Source organism: Phoxinus phoxinus, assembly GCF_949152265.1.
Source record: "Phoxinus phoxinus genome assembly, chromosome: 19".
In the NCBI taxonomy this organism is placed as follows: Eukaryota; Metazoa; Chordata; class Actinopteri; order Cypriniformes; family Leuciscidae; genus Phoxinus; species Phoxinus phoxinus.
The window spans coordinates 1,949,024-1,971,310 of NC_136894.1; the positions used below are offsets into that span (position 1 = coordinate 1,949,024).

Sequence of the window (22,287 nt, forward strand, 5' to 3'; positions counted from 1 at the left end):
TATGTTTTTATTATCATATTGTGTGGTATGCATGTCATTAGTTACTTATCCCAGATGAACTCAATACATATTCACATCTTGATAAAACATTTTTTTATATATATAAATACTACAAATATTATTCTGGCAACAGTTTTTGCTGCATTGTCATAAACACATAATGCATTGAAGAGGCACTTTTCAGTAATTTGTGTACAGATATATGTGTGTTTACGTGAAACACACGTCCTCAGTGGATTATTGCATTAGTGTGATCAGGTAGAATTACAGCAGTCAATCACCAAAGACTTTGTCAAGTTTCTTACAGTGTAAAACATTCAAAATCTGTTTTTTTTTCACTAAATATGTGACGCTGGATCACAAACCCAGTCTGGAGCCGCACGGGTATATCTGTGGCAATAGCAACTATACATCGTATGGGTCAAAATCATCAATTTTTCTTTTATGCAAAAAATCATGAGGATATTAAGATCATGTTCCATGAAGATATTTAGTAAATTTCCTACAGTAAATATATAAAACATGTATTTTTGTGAGTGAGTGCAGCACAATCGTGAACATAAATGCACAACTTTAAAGCAGATTTTCTCAATGTTTACATTTTTTTGCTCCCTCAGATTCCAGATTTTCAATAGTTGTGTCTCGACCAAATATTGTCCTATCATAACAAACCACACATCAATGGAAAGATCATTTATTCAGCTTCCAGATGATGTATACAAAAAATTACCCATGTGACTGGTTGTGTGGTCCAGGGTCACATATGTTCTGAGCATGAGGCAGCTGTGGTCATATATCATCCAATAATACATTATGAAATTCCTCACGTAAGGAATGCATCATTTGTTCTTCAGAGACTCAATGGTAATGTAAGATGTATATTGGTGTATTAATCAAACACACGTGAGGTTTCACGGCACAGAACTGCGTCTACTAAAGGCCCGTTTGTGCAGGAATAGAGGAGCAGGGCTCAAACATGAGCTGAAGGAGGAGATGGAGGCGTAAAAACACATTTCTCCTGAGAACGAGGACACATTGCTCCCTCCATCACTCCCAGAGTCCCAACAGGCGTCCTCCTCCTCCTCCTCATCCTCCTCTTCTTCTTCTTCTGTGGCTTTCACACACTCCTGCTTCAGCTCCTGAATGCCATCATGGAGATCCATCAGCTGACGGACCAGAGCTTGGTCCTGAGAGCGCATCTCCATCTATAAACATGAGGAAAGCTTTTACTTGTTTTTATGCTTTATTCATTTATTTTTAGATGAGTGCATCAATAAGCGTTTGTATTTGCAACTATATGTGCATTGTGCAACATTTATAATTCTGTAGCCTACTCTAGAATAAATTAAATATATATAATATACAGTAAATGCATGCAAATATTTCTTAAATATATACATGCATATGTGTGTATTTATTTATATATACTACATAATTATACGTATACACAGTACACACACATATATTATACAGTCCTATTCATATTCATAGCATCCAACATCAGGTCAAGTTTAAGGTGTTGCTGATTAAGTTCTTATCCTCGCATTGATTCAACAGCAGGAGTTGAAAGTATTTTAGGATTTAAATTTTTCCTCTTTCTGCTCGTTTTATTGGCAGTTTAATCGGATGCTATGAGAGCAAATAATTTCATGAGCCGGTTTCTGAAACGACAAAACTAGAAGTGTTCCCTCCACAAACTGCATTAATTACACTGGCAGAGTAACTCATCTAAAAATAGAGAAAAAAACAGACAATATTGTGTCTAAAATGTACATCACTTAGGCTAATATTCACTTATTGTTTATTGGATTGTTGTTGTAGCCTATAACCAGTGTTGGGGAAAGTTACTTTTAAAAGTAATACATTACAATATTGCGTTACTCCCTTAAAAAGTAACTAATTGCATTACTTAGTTACTTTTTTAGAAAAGTAATGCGTTACATTACTTTTGCGTTATTTTTTTCCCCACCTGGGCTGGGCTTGTTTTTTTATAACACAAAAGTTATATTTTTGGGCAAATGTAAAGACCCTTTCACACCAAAAGTGCAATAATAATCCTCAGGCTGAAGGACATGTGTACAGTAGAGGAAAGCAAACAAGCAAACCTTTCTATCTATCTAAAGTCATGTTTGCTTATTTAAGTGAATCCTCGAAGGTCAGAAGCAAGTACATTGGTCAATAAAGTGAGATTAAATGCATAAAAATTATGTTTTATTTAACATATTTAGGTATTTGGAAGTTTGCAAAGTATTCTGATTCTGCATTTCACTGATTTTATTCATTTTGAGGAATATTGAATATTTTTTGTGCAAGTGAGATGAGTAAATGCTCACTTTTAGTCTAGAACTACAATAAACATCATGTTCACACACACACACACACACACACACACACACACACACACGCCTTTGCACTTTGATTTGTCTCAACATGAGGACAGGAGAGCTGTCAGTCAATAAATGGGAAAACAAAGTAACTTGCGTTACTTATTTGAAAAAGTAACTCAGTTATATTGTTGTAAATTTTAAAAGTAATGCGTTACTTTACTAGTTACTTGAAAAAGTAATCTGATTAACTCAAGTTACTTGTAATGCATTTCCCCAACACTGACTATAGGCCACATTTGCAAACATGCTGATATTTGGGAACAGCACTTTTGCTTGTGTGATATTACTTATAAATATTAAAAACAAAAACTTATAGGCAGACTTTTTTTGCACCATATCTTGTTTTTTGAAAATATTTTTTATTAATTTTAGTGGCATTTTTGCAAGTTGCGGAGCACATTTCAAGAGAAATGGGATTCTTGCTGAAGATGCAATAATGTAAATCCTAGTATCGGTTTCACTACAGATCATTTAATGAATGAGCAGAATATATAAACTGGAATATCAATAGGAGTTGACTGTCAAATGTTCAGCATAATTCCTTTTTAAACAACCAATTGTTATTAAGAACAACATGAGTTCAGTGACATTTAGTCAGTCATATAAATATGGTCTAAACAATAAACAGTTGAAATGTCAGGGAACTGTGTATTGCAACAAGAAGAAACATAATTCATGATTTAGATTTGAAATCCCAGAAGTACATGAGCTTGAGTTAAAGGTTTGCTGGTGTCTCTTGTGTAGCGTTGCCATGAGAGTCACGAGGCTGTAAATGCCAAGCAATAAATCAGAGTTTCTCCCTGAGGAAACACAACATGAATATTAATGACGAAACTGTTGTGTGTGTTTTTATTCGTGAGGAGTGACGTGTTTGAAACAACATGAGACTGTTCAAAAGTTTAGGGTCAGAAAGATTTTTTAATGTAAAAAAAAAAAAAAAAAAAGTAATTTATTCCTGTGATAAAAGCTGAATTTTCAGCATCATTACTCCAGTCTTCAGTGTCACATGATCCTTCAGAAATCAGTATAATATGATGATTTTATGATCAATAAATATTTATGATTATTATCAATGTTGAAATATGTTAAGGATTCTTTAGTTTATAGAAAGTTCAAAATAACTGAATTTAAATTTTTTGTAACATTATAAATATCTTTACTGTCACGATATAGATATACACAGTATATATTATTAATTATTAATTTGTATATATATATATATATATACTAATAATATGCTACATGTAGATATAAACAGTATATTTATTCGTATATATAATTTTATTTTGTCATTATGAAATTATATGATAATTATAATAATCTAAATATATAGAAGAGAATGAAAATAATTCGTTTGAAGTTTTAAGAGTTTATGAATAATGATTGGTGTGGAAAGCTTATGCATTATTCTTCATATGAAAGAGGTTAAAATCAAAATAAACTCTATTGCCAAAATATGACAAAAGACTGAACTGAAAAAATTGGAAAAACTTATACCAGAAAGATAAATTGATATTTCCCTAAAGTCCCTGGAATCCCATTGCAGGAGGATTTTTTTTAATCCTCATATTCTGTCCCAATGACTGATAATATGGTCGGATGTTTTAATAAACCCTACCAGCTCTCTCCTCAGCCAGGCCAGCGCAGTCTCGATGTCTCCACCCGGACGCTTCAGCTCCAGAGACGAGGAATGATCCCGGCACATCCCTGAGGCTTTACACTCATCGAAACCAGTTTCCTTGCAGGAGAAATCTCTCAGTCGGGTGAGAAGCGCTTCCATTGTTTGCTGGACGAGGAGCGGCGCCGGAGAGCGTTTTGTTCTTGACAGCTGAGAATATACAGCTCTGTGTCTCTGTGTGTCCACTACTGGTGAGTTTATACTGGGATGGACACTTTAAAACACCCCCCCCCCCCCCCCACACACACACCTTCCACATTTTTTGTTGTTATAAAAAAAAAAAAGGCAAACCCAGCCAAAGAGAGAAAAAGTAACACAAAAGTAATGTAACACATTACCTCAGACAAGAAGGGTTAGGAGAAAACACAACACAAAACCAGCAGATCTATCGCCAAGACCCCCTGTAGTCAATTTTATCCCTTAAAACTCATCTTTGATCACCAAAATGATTATTCATTAAAATAGCTTGAATGTAACTCGACACCCTTGCCTCATTTAGTAGGCTATACGCGGTTCAAAAGTAATGTAACATTACTTTTCATAAAAAGTAACTAAGTAACGCAATTAACCGTTCGCAAAGACCAGCCCCCCTTAGTTACTGTCGCTATGCCCGACAAGCTACACCGCTCTCACACACACCATGTTCTCACAGTGAAAAACACATCGCGGAGCAGAGAGACACTGACAACACACTGACAGACACAGACCAGGTTACTTTTCGGTTACTTTTGATATTAAACATATTAAACAAAGTCTCACCTTTAAAATTTGGTCATTTTTTAAAAGAAATTTAAACAATAAATAGCGTTTTGTGGCTCTTTAATGTGTGACAGATCGCTGTGTCGCCTCAGTTAAAGCCGCTCGTGAACCGATCATCTCTTCTTCTAGTTCATTTATAGCATCAAATAAACATGAATGAACATCAGAAGGAATGTTGTTTTAACCGCGGAAAGACGTCAGTACACTCCGCTTCTCAAGCTCGAATCCTCCAACGTTAATCTACTAACTCTCCTGACCGCTGTGTCCGACAAAATGGCGGATGGCGAAGTATGATTGGTCAGATCACCTGTCAATCAAGCTCCCTGCGAAGGGTTACTTTTTCGGGGAGTAACGCAACATTGTAATGCATTACTTTTAAAAGTAACTTTCCCCAACACTGCTCATTTAGCATGCAACATAAGTCTGTTTATGTGAAGGGAATGACGTAGACTGACGTCAGCCGCAACTGAGCTTTGTAAATGTTTAATGCACTTGAATGGGTGAAGATTGCCAAGGCTTTGTGGGAAACACCAGGGAAGACAGCTGGAGTCTGTGCGTGTCCTTGGCAGAATACCAGATAAACCAGAGCTTTTCAAACGTTTGGATGCCACAATATCCTTGTGTGAGGAACCCTTATCCTGACAGTTACAAGGAGGTTACATTAGTTAAAGTCCCTCTGTGGTGAAAATCAAGCTTTTAATGTAGTTTATGTGTCTATGTGGTGTTTTTAATCTGCTTTAAGACAAACCATGTGTAAGTTCATAAGTCGACAGCATTGCTGAGTATTTTCTGCTTAAAACTGCAGTGAACAAAGACAGTCTCAAAAACACGGTTTGAAATCGCTGGTGTTTCTGACGTCACACACTACCTTGTAACCAATCAGATCAACGTGTGATCGTCCACCAGTGGATCTCTGAGTGAGTGAGTGGAGGCGGGGCTCATTTGCATATTCATAGACCCGCGCATACTAAATGAGGCAAGGGTGTCGAGTCACATTCAAGATATTTTAAGGCATGAATATTTTTTTTAGGAAAAATAATTAGCAAAAAATTATTTTGGTGATCAAAGATGAGTTTTAAGGAAACTTTAACTACTTTAGTTCACATGAACTAACAATGAAATGCAGTTTTATACGGCATTTATTATTCTTTGTTAAAAATTATAATTCTTATATTCACGTTTACAGTTTTACCCTAGGCTTTTCAACATACGTATATATATTTTTAATCTAATTTATATCTTTATTATATTTTTATCATATATTAATTTACCATTCAATCATTTATATACTTTTTTACTTTATTTTCTTTAGACGTTTAAGCAAATTTATAAATAAGAAATTAAGCAAAGTTTTTTATTTACTTTAATTGTATTATTTATTTTTGTATTTTTCATCATTTGTTAATGCAACACTTAATTACTTATTTATTTATTTTAATCTCTCTAAAAATGCTGGGTTGTTTCAACCCATGTTTGGGTCAAATATGGACAAACCAAACTGTTGGGTTAAAAAAAGTAATTATTTTATTATTAAAATGTATTATTATTATAAAAAAATTAAACCAATGGTTGGGTTTGTCCCTATTTGAACAAAACAACCCAGCATTTTAATTATTATTTCCCTGTTTTTTTCTCTAGACTTTTCCCCGGACCCCAGTTTTGAAAACGGACCAGTTTATTTGTTTCAAGATCACAATTTACTTGTGCCTTTGATTCTGATCTGATGCAGACATTATATGTTTTTTTTATTTATTTATTTATTTATTTTTTTTATTTTTATTTTTTTATTCTTATATTGCAATAACCAATACAGAGAACAATATAATAATACACAATACTAAACAATACACAGTACAGAGGGTTACATAAAAAAAGAATATTAAACTAGACATTATATGTTTTTTTTTTTTTTTTTTTTTTTTACTAGACATTATATGTTCTCTGGGTCGATCTGAGCTCAGTGACGAGCACGAGCCGCGTGCTGTCCTGTCCTCTCTGTGTTTCCCGAGCAACCTGAACAAACAAGCAATACATCCCAACTCAGGACAAAAATAGCGGAGACACAATGGAGGCTATATTTAAACCCAATACATCAAGTCTCTGACGTTACAGACATTCAGAAAGACAGAATGAGACAAGTTCTCTTTCAGAACCTCTGCCATGACGCATCACACACTAAACTTCCTCTTATATTGAGCCAATGTGATAAAATTACAATTTTTTAGACGTTTTCAAAGCGAAAACATTGGAATGTAATATTAATAAATATTAATTTATGTGAACAAACCTTACCAATATCTCACTTATTGGGCAAAAAAGTCAGCCTGATTGGCTCTTCGAGGCTGTACCTCCCTCTAGTGGTGAAAAAATATATAACCTCAAATTATGACCATTAAAAGCAACTTGATTCATTATTATTATAAAATACTTTAAAATTATATGATTCATTTATTAATAAGCATTTTCAATAATATTTAACATTATATATATGAGGATGTACAGACATGAAATCTAATCTAATACATTCTTGTTATTAAATATATATATATTCCCATTATAAATACAATAAGCCAACTACACTTCTGTTCTCAAATAATTAATTATAATTATAATATATTAGTGCCGTCAAATTGATTAATCACATCTAACATAGAAGTTTGTGTTTATACACACACACACACACACACACACACACACACACACACACACACACACACACACACACACACACACACACACACACACACACACACACTATACAGTACATATAAATAAATATGATATAAACGCACATAATTACATAAACAAACTTTTATGTTATATTCGATTAATTAATTTGACAGCACTATAAAATATTTATTACGATAATATAATATAATTATAACTCAAACCTCCACAAAAATCAGGGTTATTTAATTGACAAAATTAGTCAAAAACAAGTGGTTGGCTGGCAAACATATACCTTAACCAAATTCTAACTATTACATTATCATTAAAACATTAATTTAATATTATTTGACATATACAGGGTTCCTACAGGTTTCTTCAAGTTAAATTCAAGTCTTTTTAAGACCATTTATGTAAAAAAATAATACCTATTTCACGTCCCTACCAGCAAAGAAAAACAAAATCCTTGAACTTGTGTTCATTTATTTTTCAAATGTGGAATGGGTAAAAGATGAGAAGCCAAGCAGGTGTGAAAAATAAAAACATTTCAGTGGGCCACAAGAAAGTTTGCCGAACAATGTTAAGTTGTTTTTTAACATTAGCTAGCTACTTATTCCATGCTGGGCATATGGGGAACTGAGAGACCCCTGAACAATAAACATCGAAAATCAGAACTCAACAATAAAATAAATTGTCTGTAAAAAATACAATACGGAGAATTTACATAGAGCACAATTTATAAGACCCAGACATTAAAATTCAAGACTTTTTAAGGTATTATTTCCAAATTAATAAATTCAATGCTTTTAAGGCTTTTTGAGACCCCGCGGGAACCCTGATATAACAAACACACACACATACATACTCTACAACATGATCAGTTATTAATATTTCATTGGTTCTCTCTTGTTTCTGCATGCGTTCATAATTTCTTTGTATGACAGCCTGGCCAAAAATGATGCCGTTATCACAAATAAAAAATGTATTCAAACTACACAATATGTTTACACAATCTTTAACAAATTTGGAATAATATACTTCCATTACTGTGTGTGTGTGTATATATATATATATATAAATAATAGATAAAAATAGATAATATATATATATAAATAATACACACACACACACACACACAGTCACACGTCTTAATTATGTGTGTGTGTGTATATATATATATATATAAATTAGGGCTGTCAAAAGATTAATCGTGATTAATCACATCCAAAATAAAAGTTTGTGTTTACATAATATATGTGTGTGTACTGTGTAGAATTATTTATATATATAAAAACACACACAATCATGTATATATTTAAGAAAAATTGGTTATATTTATATATAAAATATTTATATATTATATAAATGTATATACAGTATATAAATGCAATTATTCCTTAAATATATACACGAATGTGTGTGTATTTATACATAATAATTATACACAGTATACACACATATATTATGTAAACACGAACTTTTATTTTGGATGTGATTAATCACGATTAATCTTTTGACAGCCCTAATATAAATATTATTATTTAAAACACACACACACACACACACACACACACACACACACACACACACACACACACACACACACACACACTATAACTTAAACATCCACAAAAAACAGGCTTGGTTAAAAGAGCAACACTAGTTTATTAGACAGTCTGGGAGAAGTCCGTCTTCACACTAAAAGGCCGGTGAGAAACGAACACACTCTCGCACAAGCTCTGCTGGACTCTACGCATTAGCGGGACCGGACCCGACTGCTTTCTCTCCAACAGGCCGTCGCTTCTTGCTTCTAATCCGCTTCTTCTTCTCTCCGTCCGTCTTCTTGGGCTGCGGAGGCATGGCCATCTTCCTCTTCTTCTTCAGGCAGCTGAGTGGGTTGGGATTGCTGGATTTCCTCTTGCGTTTTCTGCCTCTCTTGTCCTCGCCGTCTTTCCCGAGGCCTTCCTTCTCCTTCAGACTCTGGATGCTCTTCTGCTGCGTCGGGTTCACGACGACCTCGCCCAGCTGAACGGCTTCGACGTGCTTCAGCGTTCGTTCAGACGGCTTGTCCAGCACCATTGTGTTGAGGATAATGTAGAGCAGAGGAACGCCGGGGATCTTCTTCAGCGCCTTCGTCAACTCCTGGTCCTGGTAATGAGAATCATTGTGTGTTATTATTATTCCTTAAAGGGTTAGTTCACCCAAAAATGAAAATAATGTCATTAATGACTCACCCTCATGTCGTTCTAAGCCCGTAAGACCTCCGTTCATCTTCGGAACACAGTTTAAGATATTTTAGATTTAGTCCGAGAGCTTTCTGTCCGTCCATTGAAACTGTATATACAGTCTACTGGCCATGTCCATAAAGGTAATAAAAACATCATCACAGTAGTCCATGTGACATCAGTGGGTTAGTTAGAAGTTTTTGAAGCATCGAAAATACTTTTTGGTCCAAAAATAACACAAAATAAGACTTTATTCAGCATTGTATTCTCTCCCGGGTCTGTTGTGAATCTGCGTTCAGGACTCCGCAGTGACGCTGCTGACGGAAGACGCTGCTGACGTGTTATCTGGTGCGCCCGAGCTTCGTTTACAGTCTGAGGGAGACGCACGCTATATTCAAGCTATTCTACATTGTTTGCGTGGATATCATTTTTTTAATGGTGCGTAAATGTGCATGTCGCGGATGAGACACTTTTACAGCGTGCGTTTCCCTCAGTCTATAAATGAAGCTCGGGCGCACCAGATGACACGTCATCAGCGTCTTACGCCATCAGCGTAACTGTGAAGGATTGACAACAGACCCGGGAGAGAATACAATGCTGAATAAAGTCTTATTTTGTGTTATTTTTGGACCAAAAAGTATTTTCGATGCTTCAAAAACTTCTAACTAACCCACTGATGTCACATGGACTACTGTGATGATGTTTTTATTACCTTTATGGACATGGCCAGTAGACTGTATATACAGTTTCAATGGACGGACAGAAATCTCTCGGACTAAATCTAAAATATCTTAAACTGTGTTCCGAAGATGAACGGAGGTCTTACGGGCTTAGAACGACATGAGGGTGAGTCATTAATGACATTATTTTCATTTTTGGGTGAACTAACCCTTTAACCCTAGAAAAACCACAGGGCTCTGTTCCCAGTTATTGAGTCCTCCTTACCTGAGTTGCGATGAAGTAGTGGTGTGGATTTGTTTCTCCAAGCATTGACAGCAAACACTCAGACGCAGGAACCGGATCCTTCGTGTGTTTGCATCTCCTGATCTGAAATCTCTGTAAGATTAGTTTTGCTCCATAAAGCTCTTTTGGGAGGGTTTCAAGTTCCTTCAGAGCGCAGCTGCAAAAGAAAAGCACACATCTGTTATTATACATCATCTAACTAACTAACTAACTAACACACACGTGCATCAATACTATGCCACTTAAAAATAATAATATTGACTTACTTAGTGGTGCAGAGCTGAACTTCTCCCATCAGATACTTTGGCAATTGCTCTTTGATTTGAATCTTATTCTTTAACGCCGCATGACAAAAAGTCCCGTCAATTATTATTTGGAAAGGTTCCCTAAAGCTAAAGTTGTACTTATAAAAACTGATGGTTTTCTTCGCGTGCTTCTGACGCTTTATCTTCATGCTGAATTATTTATACATAAACCTCAGAGACAGTTTGAACGAATAGATTATCCTGACAGGGCAGAAGAACAATAACAATCAATCCGAATTGGTGAGGAGTAATACCCTTGATTTATATCAATATGTCAACAAAACAGCAGGACGAAACTCACGCCGATCTCAAACATTTCTAGCATGGTACCAGCGTGGTTACAGTAAACATGTACCGGGTGGAAAACCGCAAGCTGCTATAATTGAAATACCGCGTTATTCCTAACAAATACAAATAGGAATAAGGTAATAATAACTATGAATAATATACAAGTTTAATTAATTATTATTAGATAGTGACTTTCAGAAATGTATGAGTTAACTCACCCTAGGAACAGTGCGCAATAGATATTGTTTCTCCGACCACTATTACAGCTGTACCCTCTAGCGAGTGCGAATCGATTCGTTTAAACAGTTCATTTCATTGCAGGGAACCGTTCAAAACACTGTAATGTGGAATATAGTCATATATTTCTCCTTATTACGGGATTTCTATTAATAAGGCTGTTTTTAGTAATTGTATGGGTTTCGGTTAAGTTTTTTTGCAGTCATGATGAAAAAAATCATGTTAAAAAAAGTATTGTTTATGTTATAAAAAATATATTTAGAACATAAATATAATGTTGCATCGCTCAGCTGAACATGTTTTTGCACGTTTTCATCTTAGACTGTAAAAAAATAGGTTTTCATTGAATGTTTTTAAAATTAATTAATTGCTTTAGTCCCGGTTTTTGAACCGGTTCAACCCACTCACTGAAAAAGATCCGATTCCAGTAAATGATTCTTTTATCGCTCTCAGGTTCACCGGAAGCCACTGGTTTAACGGTCCTGTATCCCCAAGCGCGCGCGTGTGAAGATGGCATCCCGTAAAGAAACCCCGTCTGGAAAAACCCTGGATTCTCCCGTCAAACAAATCCAGATCGAAGGGCTGGTGAGAGATCCCGTTTAACAGACTCAGTGTAGCCGAGTTTACACAGAGTGTGTGTTTAAATGTCTATGTGAACAGAAGCTTCTGGTTAGTTAATAACACGATTATAACAACAATTATAAAATATAATAATAATAACAACAATAAAACAATTCAAAGTTCCCCACAAAATACAAATTTAAATAGTAGAAAATAGAGACATTTATTTGTTTAATTTTACCAATGACCATAGAAATTACATATTTTGATGGACATATGATAAAAAACACTTGGATATATTATTTAGGGGTTTACCTGTACATAACCCATCTAATTCCAGTGATTGATTTAATTCCAGTGAATACACACACGCACACACTTATTTTCAAAAACATTAAAAAGAGTAATGTTTCCAAACTTTTGACCGGTACTGTATATATATATATATATATATATATATATATATATATATATATATATATATATATATATATATATATATATATATAGGCTACTGTTTTATTTATATATTTGCATATGGAAAAATTATGAAAAAGTTGCAAACACATAGGCCTACTTTTATTTACTTTTAAGGACAGTCATGGAGTTTGTTTTATTGTCACCTGGGATTTAATGGGTTAATGTATGTGAACAACTAAAGCAGAAATAGATGTTTTGTAAAGACAGTCACTATAGATGTTTTCATAAATAAAAAACTCAGTGGACATTGAAAATGTCTCACTCATAACCTGCATTGTTTAGCAGTCATTGTTTATGTTCTGTACAGGATTATGTAGATTGAAAAATTGAATGGATATTATGTTATTGTTGCTCAACAATTACACCCTTGTTATGAAATATGAAGATTGTGTGCTTTACATTTCAATGTGTTTTGTCAGTTTCTCGTTGTGTTTTTTGGATGTTGGAGATGTGGTTATAAAGACATGATCGCAGTCTTAGAGCTCCTGGTTTTTATCATCATTAAGTAACTCTTGTTATAAACCCTCATTTACTTGCTGTTTTTACTCTTATACATAATTAATGTAGTTCCATCTGATTGTAGAAGATTCAGTTTAACAGGCCTGACTTTTTTTTTTTGCTGTGTTTTTGCAAATAATTTGTTTGTACGTCACAATAAATTCACTGAACCGAATTTAATTCAGTGAAGCTTCTCAGTCGTTTAACTTTCTTTCTGAGTGCTAAATGTTGTGAATGCTCAGAAACTGTATTCAGCATATGCTTTGTTTCTTGAAAACCGTTGCACTCGGTGTTCCTGTGTTTTAGAAGAAAAGCTGTTCCCCGATTTCCCAGATTCCTCTCGCCAGGTTCACTAAAGCTCGGCTCACTGTTCAATGGTTGTTTTGTGCCTGTGTGTGTTCAGCTCGTTCTCTGCGGCGTCTTGATGCTCAACTTTAAGGCTCAACTTTTTTTTTTTTTTTTGTGCACATTCTGTTTCTGAGGAAATATTTGGGCTTCCTGAAGGTTTTGTGTTTTTCCACGATTTCACTGAATAAGGTTTTTCATGCACACGTCGCTGGGAGTTATTTTACTTTGTTGTTTTTTTGCCCCGTAGTTGCAAACTTCATTCTTATTTTTCCAGCTCAGTGCTGCATATGTATACAGATATGGATTATGGTTTAGAATAACATTGTGAAATATACATGTGAAACTCGAAAAATTTTAATAATATCATGCAAAAGTTCATTTATTTCAGTAAGTCAACTTAAAAGGTGAAACTAATATATTATATAGACTCATTACATGCAAAGTGAGATATTTCAAGCCTTTATTTGTTATAATTTTGATGAATATGGCTTACAGCTTATGAAAACCTTTTCACAATATAATTTTGAATTTGGGGTTTTCATAAGCTGTAAGCCATATCATCACAATTATAACAAATAAAGGTTTGAAATATCTCACTTTGCATGTATTGAGTGAGTCTATATAATATATTAGTTTCACCTTTTAAGTTGAATTACTGAAATAAATGAACTTGTCTAATTTTTTGAGTTTCACTTATATTTTATATTTTTCTTTATTTTTTTGCCTGTAGTTGCAAACTTCAATATTATTTTTCCAGCTCAGTGCTGCAGATATGTATACAGATATGGATGATGGTTCAGAATAACAAAGCTTTGACAAGACAACATTGTGAAATATCATATTAAAATTTCAAAGCACTATTTTCAATTTGAATATACTTTAAAATGTAATCTATTTCTGTGATGCAAAGCTGCATTTTCATTCAGAAATCATTATAATATGCTGATTTTATCAGTATAGCGAGTTTAAAATGATGTTTAATTAAAAAAGGTTAGGCTAATTTAAATGTTTTAAGGCTGAATATAATTATTGTGTTTTCAATTCATGATTGATTCAACTTCATCCCTTTATGAAACATTATTAGGAGGAGAATTTGTGGACATTCTTTGAACTTTGATGCCATAATCAAGTCATTTGGTGATATAAAAGGTGATTATAATGACAATAATATTGACAATATCAGGCCTGGTTGTGTCCGTCTTTGTCTTTGGATCCCTAGAGCGCTCTAATATCGGTCCATGTTTTAAATGATCAGGAACTGAATTTGTTTGGCATGTTTTGTCCTCTGAAGCCGGCAGCTCTAGTCGCATTTGCAGGTTTCTGAGGAGTGAGAACGCGTCTGATGCCGGTGTTATTGATATGCTTGTTTTCTTGTTAATCCTCCCCGAGAGCACAACGGTGAGTTAAGAAGGAATAGAGGAAGACCCTGATATTAACCATCTGCTGTATTTTCCCTTTCGGTTCGGCCACCTGAGCATCGGGCATTGTTGCCTGCTGTTCACAGAGTTTTTAGATGAATACAAATCAGCTAAATGTATAAAGCAGGTGGATTAGAGGAGACTGCTTCAGGGTGGGTAAGCAGCTTAACCGGAGAGCTCTACAAATCTCTCTCTCTCTCTCTCTCTCTCTCTCTCTCTCTCTCTCTCTCTCTGTCTGTCTCTCTCTCTGTCTCTCTCTCTGTCTGTCTCTCTCTCTCTCTGTAATGTGAAACTCTTTATTTTTGACCTTTCAGGCAAAAGCTAAGCACTTTTTAAGCAGTGTGAAATAAGGTCTGCGTATATGCATGAGAATCAAAGCTGGGTGATGTTTAAATCGTTTCTGATTTCTGATACCCTCAGGAGTTTTTCTCTCTTTTTTTTTTGAATGCAAAAAAAACAGACTATTCATATTTTTCCCGTGTCATCACAATGGCAAAATATTTACCTAAATTCACCCTAAAGGTGAAACTCGAAAAATTAGAATATCGTGCAAAAGTTCAACTTAAACTAATATATTATATAGACTCATTACGTGCAAAGTGAGATATTTCACGCCTTTATTTGTTATAATTTTGATGATTATGGCTTACAGATTATGAAAACCCAAAAAATTAGAATATTGTGAAAAGGTTTTTATAAGCTGTAAGCCATAATCATCACAATTATAACAAATAAAGGCTTGAAATATCTCACTTTGCATGTAATGAGTCTATATAATATATTAGTTTCACCTTTTAAGTTGAATTACTGAAATAAATGAACTTTTGCACCATATTCTAATTTGTTTCACTTAGTTGTACATTTAGTTAATTGAAAAATGATATGCCATTTCTGAAACACTTGCACTTTTACCGTTTGACATCCGACTTGTCTTCCTCAAGGTGATACACAACACTTTTACTTTCTGTCTCTGCTTTTGTACAGGAGTTATTACCTTTATTAGCAAAATAAATATCCCACTCCTAAATGCTTTGCTTGAACGCTTCTGTCTCCCAGAGGAACGGCAGGTGGTCAACAGGGGGCAGCAGTGATCCACTGAAATCACTCTTCACTTCATGCACATCTTCACATCTCTTCAAACGGGGACGTTCGGGTGAAACACTGAAAGCTTGAATGAAGCATCAATGCATGTCACCGCCTACTAAGCAGACAGTGCTGTGGAATATTCTATTTTAATATAGTCTATTTGCATAAATATGAAAATAAATATTACCGGCCACTTTATTAGGTACACCTGTTCCAACAGCTCGTTAATGCAAATATTTATTCAGCCAATCACATGACAGCAATTATGCATGATCAAGATCTGAAGTTCAAACCGAGCATCAGAATAGGGAAGAAATATGATAAATAATGTGAAGTTTTTCAGAAGATGTTGATCTACTGCGATTTTCATGCTCAACCATCTCTAGTGTTTACAGGGAATGCTCCGAAAAAGAGGAAATATCCAGCAAGCGGCAGTTCTGTGAGTGAACATGCCATGTTGATGCTGGAGGTCAGAGGAGGTCGAGCTGATAGAAAGGCAACAGTAACTCAAATAAGCACAGAAGAGCATCTGAACACACAACAACACGTCAAACCTTGAAGCTCCTGTCAGCTGAGAACAGCAAACTGAGGCTACAATTCACACGGACTCTCCGAAACTGATCCATAGAGGATTGGGAGAACATCTGGGGCCTGTACCGAACAAACTCAGGGTTACAGGATTAGTTTCGAGTTGACAAAACCAAACCAATCCAACCAGGCTTTGTTGGCAACTTTCTCTGTCAATTGAGTTTAGGTGTGACATCAGTAGCGAACAGCCAATCACACGCTGAGAAAGAGTGACACTGCGATTCATTTCTTGCGAGAGAAGCAGCGCAATTCACTTATTAAATAAAAGTATTCAAATATTAAGAATTTAAACAAATTTACAAAGCAAGAAGAAAAAAGCTGTCTATGAAAGAGGACAACTTAAAGAAAAACAGTACAGTAGTACATAAAGCGCTATATAAATGCCTTATTCTATTCTATGGTGCCTAAAACCCAGGGTTGGTGCAAACTAAACTGAAACCTGGCTAGCCATCTAAACCGGCTTCATGGTACAAGCCCCTGATCTGATGAGTCTCTATTTCCACTTCGACATTCAGATGGTCGGGTCAGAATTTGGCCGTAAACAACATGAAAGCGTGGATCCATCCTGACCCACGATGCACAATGAGTCTTAAGAAATGTTGATTTCACACCAGCTGCATTTACAAGGACCCCTAATGATCGGATTGCAATCGGAATCGGAATTAAAAAGTCACACATGACCACGCCAAGCGGAATAAATTAACCAAATCTGATTAAAATTTATTTAAATTCTGCACTTGTGGCATTCTTGAGGGTTTTTTTCCCCTGCATGAAGTGAATATGATTTAAGTGGACACAAACAAGCATATGCTCCTCCTGTAATAATGAATGATACCTTATTCTTTTCCTAGTTAAATGAAGATAAACCAAGCGGAAGAATGTATGGTTTAGGCTATATGCATTCTTTGCACTTTTAGGATCAAAATGACAGGTTCCCATCATCCAAATGGATAAATTGGACACCGCTAGCAGGCTAGGCAACTTCCCTCCTGTGCTCTTTATGACTAATGTGTTTAGGTGTCTTTAAAACTGTGATTCGCTCTCTCAACAACGTTTTGGTGGATTCAGATGGCCACAGAAGGTGAGTGTGTGGAGCTTATATACGGCCCTTGAGGGCCCTCTGAGAGCCGATGCCACAGTGACGGCGGGCTGTGAAGTGCAGATTAACAGTCTGAGAGAAGAACTTGATTCGCCGTAAAGCTGGAGCACTTCTACAGCAAGCGTGAATGATTGATGGCTGAGCTGGTGCAGTGGGCGCACAATACGACTCTTGCTAGCAACAGGAAGAAAGCGAATCTGAGTTTCCTCACTGTGCTCTGGCTAAGGTCAAAGTAACCTCAACTCCTATTGGATGATTTTTCTTAGGTGTTGCTGGGAAATATTGCGTTGTGGCATTCAAAATACTTTTCATCACCGTTTCATAACTAAAAACTCGATTTATAGCACTTTAATGTCTCAAAAGCATCTTTTAAAGCAGATTTCTTTGGTCCAACACTCTTACATATAAAGTGATGCCACAGAAGAACCTTTTTTGGTTCCCCAAGAACCTTTCAGTGAACCATTTTTTCCTAGCGTGAAGAACATTTGAAAAATCCATATTGATCCATACAGCCACATTCATCACCATTTCATAACTAAAAACTTAATTTATAGCAATTAAATGTCTTCAAAGCATCTTTTAAATCAGTTTTCTTTGGTCCTACACTATTAAAAATTATATTTTTATAAAAAATTGTAATTATAATACACTGAAGAACCATTTTTGGTTCCCCAAAGAACCTTTCAGTGAACCATTGAGGAACCATTTTGTCCTTTAGTGTGAAGATGAAGAACCCTTTTCCAATTGACCCTTCGCAGGGAGCTTGATTGACAGGTGATCTGACCAATCATACTTCGCCATCCGCCATTTTGTCGGACAAAGCAGTCAGGAGAGTTAGTAGATTAACGTTGGAGGATTTGAACTTGAGAAGCGGAGTGTACTGACGCCTTTCCGCGGTTAAAACAACATTCCTTCTGATGTTCATTCATGTTTATTTGATGCTATAAATGAACTAGAAGGAAGAGATGATCGGTTCACGAGCAGCTTTAACTGAGGCGACACAGTTATCTGTCACACACATTAAAGAGCCACAAAACGGTATTTATTGTTTAAATTTCTTTTAAAAATGACCAAATTTGAAAGGTGAGACTTTGTTTAATATGTTTAATATCAAAAGTAACCGAAAAGTAACCTAGTCTTTCCTGTATGTCAGTGTCCTCTTTGCTCCTCGATGTATTTTTATTTTTCACTGCGTGAGAGCGGCGTAGCTAGTGACAGTAACTAAGGGGGGCGGGTCTTTGTGAACGTCAATTTGGATGTTAATGATTCTTTATGGAATCAAAGAACCATTATTTTTAAGTGTAAAATGTCGGGCTAGTTTTTGTGGTGTGTTACTCACGTCGACTCTATAATCCATGGGAGTTTGTCTGATTCAGCATGTTGAATCACTGTCGTGACTCGTGAGAGAGATCGCTCTAATTGGCTGATCAGTTTAGCGAACGATTTTTACTTGCCTAATTGTCAAAATGCACAAAAAGTTATTGTTTTCACTGTTTTTGACCCATGTCACCTTGTAAACAGTGCTTTAAGATTTTCAGGAAGGTCTAAGTAACAGGTAGGATATAACGTTAGGCTATACAGAAATTAAATAGTTATCAAACACTTGACAGTCTTCACTGCATAAATTATATATATATTTATCCTTATTAAAGCTACAAAAGTAATTCAGTCAAGGGCAGTGAGTGATTTTCTGGGAGTTTGTCTGATTTAGCATGTTAAATCGCTGTCGTGAGAGAGATCGCTCTGATTGGCTGTTCAGTGTAAGCGAACGAGTCTTTGCGGTGTGTTCACGGTAAGCAGTTTTTGTCCCATTCACAGCCGACGTGAGGGCGACAACACTCAACTTTCATCAGCCGCTATTTTTTTACTGTCGGCTTGGTGTCTCAGCCTTTGCGCCACGACTGAAGCGTGGTGTTGCGACGCCTCCCTTCATTTGAACGTTGATGGGCGTTCCTCTAGTTTCCCGCAATGGGAGTGGTTTTGAGCCAGCGGCCAGTCTAGAACAACGGACCCGCGAGAGACCATATGCTCTACTTGTATTGGATAGGCGCGTCGCGTTCAACGGATTAATTTGCATAAAGATGGCCGTCGGCCAGCTTTTTTGCCGCTCAGCATTTTTCCAAATGCCCGCCTTTGCGGGCGCGTTAAAGTCACTTGATGTCACCCATAGGAATAAAGTGGATTGCGGCGCGACAGAAGTGTCGCATGGACAAGTGGATCCGTACTCTTTTAAAGACCCACTGAAGTGTCTTGGAACGCGTAGCTTTGTTTGATGCGTTGATGTAATTTCCACTGAAACGGGAAGCTAAGGTGGGACATTGAATGGCTCCTCCCCCTTTTCAAATAGCCAATAGCGTTGATTTTACCTCACATACTGCAAGTCGTGCTTGACGGCACCATGGAAGCGAATCCGAGCGCTGATGATACGTGTTGTGGCAAAAACAATTACTAAACTCAGCATTCCCAGGCAAAGAGACGTCAAGATCCAAATTGTATTTAAAAAGAAAAGTAATTTATTCATGCAAGAAAATGGTTTCCTGACTCCAGCCTTGCAGCCAGGCTGCAGGCCAGAGTCAGAGACAGACAGACACTCGGACTTCCGCCCTGCTACTTTATAATGCAAGGGGAAACCATCACCCCCACCGTTTTACACAAGCAGGAACAGCTTCCCCCAGCATGGGAACTTAAGATACAGATCATTCTCGGGTTCACACCCCCCTCCAGCTGAACCAACGTTACATCAGGAAAACTCAGAATACAGACAGAGAACATACAGCATACAGCCATTACATACGCTGGATTCAATAGTAGATGTGAATAAATTCTAGCCATTTCATTCTTAACCAACGTTGGAAAATAGAATAAAACTCGAGCGTTTGAGCAACCAAACACACATCTCCATCTTATATTACTCCGTGTCAACAGTTGCTTTGGTCAGGTGATATTTATAGCAAAGGGGGCGGAGCTTTAGATTCTAGAGAGCATTTGATTGGACAGAAGATGTGATGAGAAGCTGAAGTCGGCGGTGATGTCATAAAAATCCCTGATCCATTTTAGCGGAAGTGAGAGACTGTGAGTTTTGAATGCTTATATCTCCTAAATGCGAATTTTGTCATTGTTCTGGAACACACCAGCTTATTCACGACCTTAAGGCTAACATATTCATATGATACTAAAAGCTAAAAAACGTAAATTTTGATTTCAAAGGGCCTTTAAGAGTGTAGCTATGACGCAAAGTCGATGTCCATCTGCTGGAAACTCGTCTGAGGTCGCCCGTCCACCTTTTCGGATTGGTGCGCACCTTGCCGAAGACTCTTGCTGCTCTTCCTCGTGACTTTGCAGTGTTTCAACACTTGACAGATGGACTACAGGGACTAGCGCTCAATGCCTGCCTCATTCTCACTCTGGATCCCTGGTGACTTCGGCTTGGGTTAGAAATCACTCTCGTTTCGACCTGTGAATGCCACTTGCTCTGTAACTCTCACAGTAACCTTGTCCCACTAAGACAATGAGCAAAGGCTTTGTCGAAACTTGACACATCCGGACATACGGCTGGTTTCCTCTCTTGCTGTATTTTTGTAATCTTTCAGTGCTTTTTGCGAAGGGCAAACATCATATGACAGTCATTTAGCTTCTATTTTTCTTTAGTCAGCCCATATTTTTTGTCTTTTTTTGAAAATATACTTTCAATATTTTTTCACATCATATTCATTAATTTTACTATGTGTTACTCTGACTAAAATGGCATCTTATTATGGTGTGTGCAAATACAATTTTAGTTGACGGGAGTGCAAAATGAAACCAAATATTACTACGTGCTGTGAAAACCTGCTCTCCTGAAAACATTATGAGAAGTAGACTATTGTATTAAAATATTGTGAATTCTTTATGCTTTCATTTTTAAAGTGCGGTATGCAAAGTGAATTCACAATGCATTCAGTTTCAATCGCTGTTCAGTTTCAACTCCCAGCAACCCCGGCATTATTGACTGAGCACAATGGGTCTGGACTAGCACTGTAGGCCTGGTTTAATACGACTCTTTGACCTGCTGGAGTCTTGCCTAATGGCCTAAGTGCTTGTTATTCGCAAGCTGTCTGCTTTATTGATAATCAGATGGCAACCCACCAATACAGCCGTCAGCTGACAACAGGGAATCGAGACCCCTGCCAGCTTACAGTCAGTCGTAGCTCCGGCTCTCGGTTAGGGCATTATGGGCATGAATGTTTGCTGTCAGGTTCCTGAGGTCTAATAATTATGTTCGTTAAGTAAAAGTGGACCTGTGAAGATAGTCAATTTCAGTAATAAAGTTGTTTTGACTGATTTCTAAACTCTTGCAGCTCTGTCAGTTTTTCTTTTGGACCCCTGGAGTAGAAAATTATGATTGGATAATTAAAAATGGTATATATATATATTTTTTTCTTTTTTTTCTTCTTCAAGCCCCCTTCCCCCGTAACCAGGTTTCAAAACCTCTGTAAATCCTGAGCGTATAGGCCTAGCATGACAAATATCTTATCTTGTAAAATGTGTGGTCAGTAGAGTACTGCTGCTCTTTAAAGGGACACTGTGTAGGAATTAGGGCTGTCACTTTACGTTCGAAAATCGATTGCACAATCGATCGACCAACCAACCCAAGATTCGAAAATGAAAATAGGGAATCGATTTTAAAGGCCTTTTTTTTTTTTTTTTTTTTTTTTTTTACC

The 22,287-nt window shown here is 36.3% G+C and overlaps 3 protein-coding genes across 4 annotated transcripts in view; 1 reads left to right on the top strand and 2 right to left on the bottom strand.

Annotated features, from left to right (window-relative positions):
- Positions 1-594: 594 nt before the first annotated feature.
- The window catches only part of LOC306986724 (uncharacterized protein), a 31,281-nt gene continuing 9,588 nt past the window's right edge, over positions 595-22,287 (bottom strand). Inside the window, exons 1-2 of one of the 2 annotated variants that reach the window (XM_079590236.1) lie at positions 4,006-4,250; positions 599-1,205 (exon numbers count right to left, since the gene is read on the bottom strand). In XM_079590236.1, coding sequence (XP_079446362.1) covers positions 912-1,205; positions 4,006-4,167 — 456 coding nt within the window. In that variant the 5' untranslated portion in view covers positions 4,168-4,250 and the 3' untranslated portion in view covers positions 599-911. Of the gene's footprint in view, positions 1,206-4,005; positions 4,251-22,287 lie in introns of those variants that run through there. The other variant, XM_079590237.1, reaches the window with a different exon arrangement.
- utp23 (UTP23 small subunit processome component) lies at positions 7,958-11,824 on the bottom strand. The gene is made up of 3 exons (XM_079590235.1): positions 10,946-11,824; positions 10,662-10,836; positions 7,958-9,639 (listed from the first exon to the last, which is right to left on the bottom strand). The coding sequence occupies exons 1-3, from the start codon at positions 11,131-11,133 to the stop codon at positions 9,241-9,243; spliced, it is 762 nt and encodes a 253-aa protein (XP_079446361.1). The 5' UTR covers positions 11,134-11,824; the 3' UTR covers positions 7,958-9,240.
- Positions 11,997-22,287, top strand: part of eif3hb (eukaryotic translation initiation factor 3, subunit H, b) — an 82,771-nt gene continuing 72,480 nt past the window's right edge. The window contains exon 1 of the mRNA XM_079590234.1: positions 11,997-12,094. Coding sequence (XP_079446360.1) covers positions 12,020-12,094 — 75 coding nt within the window. The 5' untranslated portion in view covers positions 11,997-12,019. The remainder of the gene's footprint in view (positions 12,095-22,287) is intronic.